General features: G+C 36.3%; 1 protein-coding gene across 1 annotated transcript; it reads left to right on the top strand.

Moving 5' to 3' along the window:
- Nucleotides 1-11,126: 11,126 nt before the first annotated feature.
- On the top strand, nt 11,127-12,062 carry LOC306955405 (taste receptor type 2 member 40-like; the record flags this gene model as incomplete). The annotated part of the gene is made up of 1 exon (XM_079546688.1): nt 11,127-12,062. One exon carries the CDS (start codon nt 11,127-11,129, stop codon nt 12,060-12,062), a length of 936 nt encoding a protein of 311 aa, XP_079402814.1.
- Between the last annotated feature and the right edge of the window lie 714 nt (nt 12,063-12,776).

Below are 12,776 nucleotides of genomic sequence, written 5' to 3'. Positions count from 1 at the left end.
AGGGAATAAAGAGAACGTGGTTGCTGTGATTCTATCAGAGATGCCAGCTAAAATATAGTCAGGCATGAGTTCTTCCTGAGCAAAGAAGATACGATGGAATCATTTCTGTTATTGAGGTGGAGAAAGGGGAAAAACACATATAATGGTCTGGTTGTACGAGTTTCAAATAGTCCTCTGGGTTTGTGACAATTGTAGCTGACATTGGAAATGCAGTTAGGCTTTCACAAAACAAGTTTAGAAGTGCTCAGTCCATTAATTTTGAGTAGATTCAAACCTCAGCACAGTACACAGAATAAGTTACCCCTTAAATCACTTCACATCTGTTTAAGAGTAACAGGAAAAAAGGGAGAAACATTTCCATAAGTATTTCCATAATGTCTGATACATAATGTCTGCGTTGCATTAAACAGTAACCAGTATCCAGGTACTGAACTGGTGAAATATCTGGTTTTATATATGTATAAATAAGCTTGCATTCTTTATTTGACAAATTTTGATTGCAGAGTAGCTAAAAGAAGAATCTAGCATATAAGATTGCTGGCTTAACAGAGTTTAAAAGATTATAAACAGAAATAAGTTATTTTAAATTCATCTGAAATGTGAATATATGAATAATATAACCTAAGCTGCTTAGTGGACCTGGTTTACCATAAGGCAAAATAACCAAAGTGGCTTTGTCCAGAGCAGACTGGTTGGATCTATATACCAGAGTACTTCTCTGGACCCAATGGGAACCTAAGATAAAATAGTTATTAAGTGCATGATTTTTTTCTAAAGAAATGCCATGAGGATTATCTTACAATCTGGTGGAATAATGCTTTTGTTTTTATTTGTATGCTACAGGCAAGGTTGTCTAATATTTTGCCAGAAAAGCCCCATTTTTATCCAGAACAACCTTACAGAGTGTTCAAGAAATACATAGATGCTGTACTGAAGGATGTGGGCAATATTGGTGGTAGGTGAACAGTTGGAAGAGATGATCTTAGAGATCTTTTCCAACCTTAATTAATTTATGATTCTGTGATTCTGTGATTTTGTCCTCTCTCCTTCTACACCCCATAACTCTGCTCTCACCTGCCCCATTCAGGATCTACCTCCAGAGATCATCTTCCTGCATTCACTGAGCTGATCTGATTTTCTATGCATGCAAAATACCATTTACTTGTGCTGATGTGCTAGTTTTCTGTCAGTTCAGGGAAGCAAAAAAAACTTGTGATGGAAACGACTGGGCACAAGATCTGGCAGAAGCAAACCAGCAGGAGCTGGTGGGAGCAGGGTTGCACATTCTCTGCCATGGGGAGATATTACGCTTTCCTCTCTGTCACTGAAATATGCTCTTTTTCTACTTTAAACTAATAAATCACTCATATATCATATATGTTCACTGAATAGATCTTGAAAATCAGACATGTCCATGTTGTGTTCTTTTCATTAAAACTAATCATTATTTTTTGATATTCTAAATTGTCAGTATTTTTAGGGTGTTTCCTCCTTTCTCCTCATCTGAAAGCAAAATAATGTTGAAAATTTGATGCTGAGTGTGAGTAAATCTGTAGTACAGATCGTGGAAAGGTTTTTTTAAGTGTTCTGCTTTTCCTTAGGAAGGCCAAATGTCATGTTTTTGGATTGAGTCAGAGACACATAGTAAAGTTAAATACAAAATATTTGAACATAATTGGAAATAGAAACAGAATCCAACTCAAGGAAAAAAAATCTGCAATAAAAACAGTTATAGCATGTATTGGAAAGTGGGAGTGAACTGAGTAACTAGTCGTTATTTCTGAAATAATGATCCTTATTCTCACTACTACAACATGGTAAAACAAGAAAAATTCCACTGTATTTTACTGTATTAGGTAAAAGTGATACAAATGAATGAGAATTTGGGTTTCTCCTTTATTACTAAAAGTGAAGAGTTGTGAATAGAAATATAAATATGAATCTTACTAAACCAGCAAAATCACAGAATCATAGAATTATTACAATGGAAAAGACCCTCCCAGATTATCTAATCTAACCTTCAATCCATACTCACCATGCCCACTAAACCATGTCCCGCAGTGTCACATCTACATGGTTCTCAGAAACTCCCAGGGATAGAGATTAAACTACCTCCCCAGAAAGCCTCTTTCAGTACACTGTCACTCTTTCTGCGAATAATTGTTTCCTAATATTCAACCTGAACCTCTCCTGGCACAGCCTGAGACTATTCCCTCCAGTCCTATTTCTAGTTACTTGGGAGACTCCCACTTCACTACAACCTCCTTTCAAGTAGCTGTAGAAGGCAATATGGAACACAGTACTTGAGGTGCAGCCTTACCAGAGCAGAGTACAGAGTACTCAGAGTACTCAGAGACCAACACTTCCCTGCTCCTGCTGGCTGCACTATTTCTGATACCACATAGGATACCATTGGCCTTCTTGGATCACCAGGACACACTGCTGGCTCATGTTCAGTCAGTGTTGACCAACACCCCTAGGTAGTTTTCCTCTGCATAGTCTTGTTTCTTTCTGGGAGATCTTTCTTTATCCAAATATAATTTTGACTGGAAATTACATTACTTGGGGACAAAACTGTTCTATTTGCTGTGCATGTATTTACAGCCTTTGGCACAATGGGAATCCGCTTTTCTAGGGGGGGGGGGATCCTGGTACATTACTACTACAAATAATTATAGCTTTGGCACGGGGTTGTATTTTGTGGTTGGACATATTCAAAACCATGAGAGAATTACAGTTGTTCACAAAACATACTAAACAGAGAGACCTCATAATGTATCGTAACTGATTAACATTGATTCATTCACACTAGGTAGAAAAAAAGGTTCATCTGTGCAGTGACTTCCAGTGACTTGCTTGTGACAGAAACAGAGAATAGATGCTTTGGGAAGGTTACATAGATTGGATAAGCGTACATGATATTTTCTCCTGCTGTTCTCCCAGGCAATAAACTTTTATAGTTTAGGGACTTTGTGAACCAGAAACGTGTTTTATGCATTTAAGTAAGAACCAATTGATTTCTTTCCAATGGGCATTTAAATTAACCCTTTGAAACCATTCAGACTTTTAGCACTGGTGGTGTCTTCTGACAAGCAATTCTGTAACTTTCTATTTGTTATGTGAAATATCACCTTTTGTTTTCTTTTAACTCCTTTCATTTGATGCCACCTATTTACTGCACTAGAAAATACAGTAAATTTTTCAACCTCAGTTGAAACCTATTCCATGAAACAGATATTGCATAATTCCACAATTTTTTGTTTTTATCACATAAAGGAATTTAGCAGGTACTTCATTTTATGAAAGCCTGCCTTCAGCTGTCCCAGAATATTCCCTTTCTAGAAATTCAAACCAGGATGAATTGGCCTTATGTTCCTTTTATTTTAACTTGAAACATAGGAAAAACTGCATAACTTTTTTTTCTTTTTCTATTATTCCGAGTGTGCTTAATATCCGTCCCTCATCGTGACCATCATTCAGATTGGAAATTAAGAATGGTTTATTCTCTGAAAGACTGGTGGGGTATTGGAAGAGGCTGCCCAGGTTGCTGTTGGAGTCACTGCCCCTGAAAATTTTCAAGAAATGTAGATGTGGCACTGAGGAACATGGTTTAGTAGGAATGGTGGGGATGGGTTGGTGGTTGGACTAGATGATCTCAGTCGTCTTTGCAACCTTAGTGATTCTATGATTCTATGATTTGTCTCAGTGCTTCCCACTTGAGAAGAATATCATTCCATTGCAGAGAGTAAGCAGGCACGTGTCATTGTCTTGAGCATTTTCTCAAGATTTGACAGTTTTTTATTTCATGCATCATTCCCTCCTTGATGTAGTAATCACAGCAAGTAACATTTCACTAATGCAAAGTTAAAGAGCTGATAGGATATTGAGAAGTAATATATGGAGTCAGGCATGTTGGTAATGGATTTCAATGCACTGTCTACACAAGCTATGCCTGCACCCATTTAACACTGAGTTACTGCAAAATAAATGAGACACTGAATTGTAGATTTTTCATTAATTTTCTTCAGGGTTGGGAACCTGGACTTAAAAAGCCAGGACTTTGGAACTGTACAGACACTATTACTTAAATACATTATACTGGGAAAAAGTTGTCAAACTACAGGCTTTTCCTCTATTTATATAGATTCTGAATAGACATATGGAGAGATCTTTCCAAATAGATAACATTTTCTATCTCCTAGAAACAGTGTCAGATATATTGTAAGCTTTCAAGGTGAGTAGGATTTGCTGTGACATGTGTCGCTTATGTTACTGAAAATGTGTAAGTAAGCAGTGAAAATCAGGATTAGTCTAAATTTGCATCACAGGTGGTTGGAGTATTGACAAAGGGATTTGCATTGTAGTCGTCTGTCAAAATGGCACAGTAGTTATACAAACATAAGCGGATCCAGAATTATGTACCTGCAAGGCTGATGCTAACAGTAGTGAAATAATGGGGACCTGCAAATGGTATTATGGTTACAATACTTATATGCTCTTTATGCATTAAAAGGGACATTATGTTTGAAAAATATACAGTTGACAAAAGTGAGCACTTAAAATTTGATAATTAAAAAGCTATATATTTAAAATTACCAGTGCAGTGACTTTGACAATACAATCTTTAATGGCATCACTGTGTAAAGTTGTTTTCACTGTTCCATTTGATGGTTTCATTGCAACAGGAAAGACAGAGATCCTAATTTATTGAATTTCAAGTATTGCTTACAAAGAGTATAGAAGAATTCCTTAAAGGACTACAAAGATCATTTTTTTAAATGAAAATGATATATTATTAAATCACAGAATCATAGAATCATAGAATGACTTAGGTTGGAAGAGACCTGAAAGATCATCAAGCTCCAAACCCCCTGACTGGTTGCCACCCACCAGGTTAGGCTGCCCAGGGCCCCATCCAGCTTGACCTTAAATGCCTCTAAGTATAGGGTATTCACAGCTTCTCGGCAAGCCTGTTCCAGTGCCTCATCAGCTGAGTAAAAAATTTTCTCTAAGTCTCCCTATTTTACTTGAAAGCCATTCCTCTTTGTCTTATCACTATTAGACCATGTAAAAAGTTACTGCACTTCCTGCTTGTAAACTCCCTTCAAATACTGGAAGGCTGTAACGAAGTCTCCAGGGAACCTGTTCTCCTGGCTAAACAAGGTCAGTTCACTCAAATTCTTTTCAAAGGAGAGGTGTTCCATCCCTCTGAACATCTTCATGGCCCTTCTCGAGACACACTCCAATGATTTCAGATCTTTCTTGTGTTGGGGCCCCAGACTTGGACACAGTACCCCAGATGGGGCCTCACAAGGGCAGAGCACAAGGGGAAAATTACCTCTCACCCCTTCTGGCTAAACCTCTTTTGATGCAGTCCAGGATGGTTTTGGTCTTCTGGAATTAATGGTTTAAATGAATTGCATCACCTAAATATTGGAAAGTATAGTCATGAGATAAATTTATACTCCACATACATTTGAAAACAGAGGACAGATTTCTAAAGATATGTATTACATCTTAAAAACATTATGAAAAAGAAGTCTAACAAAGAAACAAACAAAAAAAAAAAAAGTTGTGGTTAAGCTTTGTTCCTCCAATACATTAATTAATGCAGATTACATGAGAGGATTTCTTATGTTTTGTTGTTGTTGTTGTTGTTGCTGTTGCTGGGTTTTTGTTGTTTTAGATCTTCTAATTCCTGATTTCTCAGTCCATCTGGATTCAAATATAGTGACAAAATGAAAGTGAATTATTTCTGGGTTCTGAAACGTCTTTTATTGGTCAAACACAGTAATCTAGCGTCACTGGCCATGGAACTTTTTAGGCATCAGAAGAGGACTGCCAGATATACCACAGAACTTGACAGAAACCTGGGAGCTGGTGGACGCCTACAAAAGAACATCAACCGTAGACTCCTGGAAAGTGCATAATAGAAATTATTGACACCAGGATATGCAGAAAGTATCTTGTAATGTGTTTGTGAAAAACTGAATGAATGTTTCTGTGTTCAAGATCATCAGCACCCTCTTCTCTGCAAATGGGCTACAAACCTGTTTCTTGAATTGTGTGTTCTTTCTAGAACCACTGTACTAAAGGGCATGGCTTAGTGGACATTGTGGGAATGGGTTGATGGCTGGACGAGATGATTTTTAAGGTTAATTCCAACCTTAACAATTCCACGATTCTGGGAAAATCAGCTTTACTATGTCTCTAAAAAGTAGTTTGGGGCTTACTTATTACTTATTGTAACTTATTGTATCCTGTGATTGAGACATTTAACCTTTAACATAATTACTGGTAGCCTAAAAAGGGGAATATTGAGCACAAGTCAGCATAGGATCTCTCTTCATCCTTTCTTCCCTTGCTTAACAAGAAATAACTTCTTGGTTGTAATTCTCCTGATAACTCTGGATTGGCTTTTTCAAACCTCAAAATGTCATTGCATCCTTTGCATGCTTTGACTAATGTAATTAAATATTTTCTTCTAGATGTTCTATGTGATCACTGAAATTTTTTCAAGTTTTCATCATCTCTCAAGAGAAAATTCCATGATGATGACAAACTAAGAAGTTGAAATCATTCATTCATTCTAAGAAGTCTATATTTATTTCAATAAGAGAAAAAAAAAAAAAAAAAAAAGTTGTCATTGAATGTGAAAACTGAGGGTCTGTTGTGGGTAAGCTCCACAATAGCTAAGGCCTATAGAGCTTGCATACTCCCCCATTGTGGAATAGGAGAAAAATTGAAAGAATAAGAGTGAAAAACCCACTGGTGGGATAAAGACAGTTCAATAGTGATGTGCAGAATCAAACTCTGTAACCCAAGCAAGCCTTTTTCACACCTTTAACTCTTTTACTATGGGGCCCTTCTCACCCTTCAATAGGAAAAGAAAAAGCTATGCATACAACAAAAAGGAAAACATGGAATTCATTCATTTCTTCCCAATGGCAGGCAGTGTATTCAGCCATTTTCAGGAAAACCATGGCTTAATCTTGTGTAATGGCTACCTGGAAAGATAAAAACTGTAACTCCAAAAATTTTGCCTTCTGTTCCCAGTTTTTACTACTAACATGATGAAACATGGCATATAATAACCCTTTAGTCATCTGTCCTGGATCTATACCTTCCCAATCTCACCTGCGCTCCCAGCTTCCTTACTTGTAGGAAAGCATATGGGTTATAAGAGGACATAAGCTAGCCTAGCAGCTATTTCATTTGTAAATTGAATTTAGATAGGGGATACATGATTGGTCCTGTTGTGTCTTACACTGTGATACAGGGCAAGTAAGACTCTTTTGGTAAGACTCTTGGGAAATGTGGATTTTGGGGGCAATTAAAACAATTGCTGGTATGTTGAAGGTAAAGACACAAACTAGAGGGGAATTAGAGAAGGGAATAGGAGTGAGTGATGCAGGTGGTATCCAGTTACTCAGGAAGTAAACACATATTTTTCAGTACTTTATTTGGTATCAAGAACAAACTCACTTTACAAATGCTGTCTAGACTCATCTTTACAAAAACTAATTGCGTAAATTAATGCTTGTATTAGACTCTTTTCCATCATGGCAAAAAGTGACTGATTACAGACAGTAGTTTGTTTCAGTCTCCTTTTCCTTTCTTCTGTTGTGTATTTTAAAATTTTAGTTACTCTTTTGTTTCATCTGTGTGACATTGTTTGATCTTTTTGACCCTTACTTTGAAGGGCTCCTTCCACTACCTGCATCTGATCAGTCTTCCATTTTGACCTTCTAAAAAAACAAACAGTATCTTACTGAAATTAACAGTATGTTATCTCCAGGTCAACAATGACAGCAGCATGACAACTTGCAAATTAGTGGTAATAGTCTTTATCACCCTTTGTCATGTGTTTTTGTTGTATTTCACAGCATTATTTCTCTGCAATATCAAGTCATCAATGTGTTAAATGGCAGTGTGATTTATTGTTTTTTACCAGATACAGGATGTTTTATTAAGGATCACAAGCCTTTCACAGCTTGGTAAATAACTGAAGAACCCTTGATATACTTTTAGAAAGTGTCATAGGCACAACCAACCACTTTTACAGTAGGAGAGCCAAGAATATTGAGTTTCTGGGCAAGTGTCTAAACCCAGATGACTTATATGCATACTTTTTGCAAGTTTTGCAAAACTATTTCTTCATCTTCTAAAAGAAGTATACTTTCATGCTTTTTTTTTTTTTTTTAAATTATTCATTTGTTTTACTATTAGTAATAAGTACCTCAGTGTCTTAAACCAGTGCTATAAATATTATGTGCCATTCATTGTGGACTGTAAGAAGCTTATTTGCTTAAGAGCTCATTATTTAAAAGTGAACATATGTAATGAAGATCTAGTACCTGAGCTCTGCTCTCTGGTGACAATGATAGGACCTGAGAGAATGGCATGGAGCTGCATCAGGGGAGATTCAGGGTGGAATTAGAAGGATCTTCATGAGAGAATGGTGGGCGTGGAACAGGCTGCCAAGGCAGGGAGCATGACATCAAATCTGCCAGAGCTCAATAAGTGTTTGGCTGTTAGAAATACGGTTTTTAAATGAGCACTGCATGATGTTATGATGTGGAATACTGATAACCAAAAATCATAAAACCATGACAACCTATCACTTTAGAAATCTTTAGATTTTGAAATTTAATCAAGGTTTAGATTGATATAGAGCACCAAAAGCCATTTCTGTTAGGAAGTAAAGAGGTTAGTGAGCATCTGGAAGGTTGGTGATAGTTTGAGCACCTGTCATATCACACTAAAATCAAATCTCTCACTTCAAAAAATACCAGAAACATTATGCAAAAATGGCAGTCCCATTAAACACATTCTAATTTTCCTATCCCCAATTCATCTATAGACAATTACTTCTCACTAAAAATTGTGAAACATTGACTGTAGTTGGACGGTTCATCAGAAACATTTCCAAGATACACATCATCCTGAACAATACCAGGAATAAATCTTCTAGTGTCGTGTTCATTGGCTTCTTGCACACAGTAAAAGGCTGAAAGATTAACTAGATAACAGTTAATTGGTATTCTGTGGATTTCTGAATGAGCAGAATAGGGAATGTTTTACAAGAGCCAAAAACTGTTCACTGTGCTTTAATAATCTGTCTAACTACAACAATTAAAATCATTGTAGGGATTGTAGAAAGAGTATTTATTACAGTTGTTAATTGCAATGCTTGAATCAAAAGGGGAAAGCTGTTATCCAGTGAACTGAACCTACCTGCCTTTTCTGAATATGGTGAGATTCATCTTGCAAGAGAAAAAACGTCATGTAAATTCTGACTCTTCTCTCCAGAATTTACTGTTTGTGTCATGCTAATATTGTTCTATAACTTTTTAAGAATTACTAGTGCCTGCTTCACCCTGTGGCTCAGATGCCTTTATGCATTCATAAAAAAATGCTTTTCCAGAGTATAAATCAAAGAACTCTGATATGTTGTATGGTATTCTGTGCCTCCTTTGCCAATCAAACCTGCTCTGATCGTGACTGTGAATTCTGTAGCTCAAAAGTGAGTCTACAAAAGGACATTAATGCCCTATCTGGGCTATGAAAGTCCTTTATGTTCTTCCTTCATAGAGTATCTTCTTTCCTTTATTACAATATTTCTTCCACTCAAATTACAGCTTGTCTCTGTGGAGATATATCACACCAAAGTAAATCTTTATCTCTGGTTCCGTGTATCCAATGACATATTATGTAGATGTCTTTAAAATTTTGATCTCTATTTATTTTTTTGCTGAGAACTTTTTAATGTATTTTTACTATAAAATTGAATAATCAAGGAAGCTTACAATCCCAGTATTAGTTAATTCTAAATTTTTCAGTTAAAAAAAAACCACATTATTTTGATAGAATCATTGAATCATTAAGGTTGGAAAAGATCTTCTAGTCCAACCATTATTCCATCACCACCATGTTCATTAAACCATATCCCTCAGTGTCATGCCTATTCTTGAAAACCTTCAGGGACATTGATTCCATCACTTCCTTGGCAGCCTGTTCCAATGCATTTTCATCATTAATCATTCCTAGTAGAAACAAATGAAAGAGTATCAAGTTACACTTCTCCTCTCCTCTCCTCTTCTTTCCTCTCCCTTCGCCTCCCCTCCCTTTCTGTTATTATGATAAGTAGGACCTAAGCTTCAGTGTAAATTCAACACGACTGAAGTATTGACAGAAAACAAAAATAAAGAGATTTTCATTTCAGTAAACTGATGAAAATACGTACTTACGCTAGCTTAAATTAGCTATTTCACTGCTGTACTATTCATCAAAAACTTGAAACTTGGGCATAATGGTAAGTATTAAATCCAACTGGCAGGTTTTATTTCATTGTGATTAGAAGCTTGGTCTGTCTTTCACTTTGAGTCATTTTACTTTGTTGAGAAATGGACTCCAGAACAAAGTTATCTTCGAAAAACAATAATCTATCATCTAAAAACTTCAAGTACTTTTCCAGTAGCCAGATGATTTCAGATGCTTCCTACTCTGTTGTCAAAGTCCTTCTTTATTCCTTCATATGTCTATAATTCATGAAAGCATTTCTTGACAATATTACTGTTTCAACATTACCCGATTTAGCTATAAATGTCGCTGTTAATTGCAAGGGAGTTGGAGTACATAAAATTTAAGGGGCTTTTCAACTCAAACAATTCTATGGCTTTATGATTACTTTTGTAGATTGAATTAATGAGTCTGTGGATGAATAATCTCTTGTTATCTCCTAACAAGCTGCTGCCTCTGGTGGGTTGTGTGATACATCCCTTCCACATTGCCAGGTACAGTCAAACCACAGAGTCATAGAGCCTTCTGTCATGCTAGGAAGGAATATAATAGGATAAAAATTGGAAGGTTAATACAGCTGACTACCTCATATCCCTAATGAAAAATGTAGGCAAATCTTTTGTATGTGAAAGGTTAGAATTAATTGCTAAGTCCTTCTCTAATTTGCAAACTCAGGAACAATCCCAGCAATCATTTTTTGCAGATGCGTTTTTCTTCTGAGATATAAAGTGAGCAGTCTGGGAGCTAGTCATATACTGTGTGGTCTGCTCATCCTCTTACACAGCTCCACAAGTTAAACAGGCAGAAGCGACCAGAGCAACAAGATGTTACCACCTGTTCTCATCGTTTCAATGTGCATTGTTGCTATTGAAGTTGTTGTTGGATTTATGGGAAATGGATTTATTACTGCTGTTAATAGCATTAACTGGATCAGAAGCAAAAGAATATCTGCAGCTGATATGATCCTCATCTTCCTGAGCACATCAAGATTTATTTTGCAGGTGACCGTAATGATGTACATTCACAGTCTCTACTTTACAGATGTGTTTAAGTTGGCTTCTGTGTACAAAACTTTTGGTGCTATATGGATGTTTGTAAACCATGCTAGTCTGTGGTTCAGTACTTGGCTCTATGTCCTCTACTGTGTTAAAATAATCAATGTCACACAATGGCTGTTGCTACAAATCAAGCTCAGAATAACTGCAATGATCCCATGGCTGCTTCTAGGATCACTGTTAATCTCTTCTATAACTTCATTTCCCTTATTATGGATTACACCCAACACCTACCTCTGCAGGTCAACGGGGAACTGTGGAGACAATAGCACAGCACATATCAGTGGCTGGGATAGTTCACATTTGTACCTGCTTCTTCTTTACTTTACAGGTTGCTTTTTTCCTCTGGTGCTATCTATAATAACTTCAGGCCTATTAATTGATTCTCTGTGGAAACACACCAAGAAAATGCAATGCTATGTAGAGAGCTTCAGGGATCCTTTGATAGATGTTCACCTAATTGCCATCAAATCCATTATTTCTTTCCTAATCCTATACATTTCCAGTTTTGTAGCTCAAATTCTTTTGACTTTGTCAACTTCTCAAAGCAAAGATTTTGTAAAGGTTGCGGTATCTTTAGTTGTAACTGGAGCATATCCTTCAATACACTCTATTATCCTGATCATAGTTAATTCAAAGCTGAAACTGGCATTCAGGATGCTTTGCCAACATTTTATGTGTCATTTGGAAAATGTGAAACTCTAAGCCCTGTACTACAGCTCAGGAGAAGCATGCTCAAATTACAGACACGGAGTCAAGATCTTACTCACTTATTGTTTCACCTCATTTGTTCTTGGTCAAATATGTTAATCAAGGGATTGCTGCTTCTTAACCTCCCTAACATTTCATAACATCTGAAATAACGTGCCTTTTTATCTTTCTTTTTTTTTTTTTCTGTACGAATATTGCTGTCTCACAATTCAATTTAATAAAGAGGAATAAGAAGAATAAACTGAAAGAAAACAATGCACTGAACTAGCAAATCAAGTACAAGACATGATTTCAAATTCTCAGTTCAAGACTTCCAGAATCGTGATACATTCAGATGAAAGAAAATAGGACTGAAACAGAAGTAAAAATTTACAGAACACTCAAAAATTGGTTCTCAGCTAAAGGAATTTCCACATGAGAAGCTTAAAATTGGATGATACAGTGCTATACAAGACGTAGCTAGTGTGACATATGAACAAATATGCTTCCACATATGCAAAACTAATTAAAAGATAATCTGGAGGGAAACTAAGACAGAAATGTACAGACCATCAGTGTAATTGTAATTATATTCTGAATCAGGTTTATTTGTGTCAAGTTTCCAAAATAACTTATAGCAACTTTATGGTTAAGTCTCTCTTAAAACTGATGCTTTTGTTCAAAGTCTATTTGGTTCGTTTTCATTTTTTAAGTACTTTAGTGAATTGT

The sequence above is a fragment of the Tetrao urogallus genome (assembly GCF_951394365.1).
Source record: "Tetrao urogallus genome assembly, chromosome: 1".
NCBI classification, from domain to species: Eukaryota; Metazoa; Chordata; class Aves; order Galliformes; family Phasianidae; genus Tetrao; species Tetrao urogallus.
The sequence above is the reverse complement of the archived record's forward strand: the minus strand, read 5'-3'. Positions and strand labels throughout refer to the sequence as shown.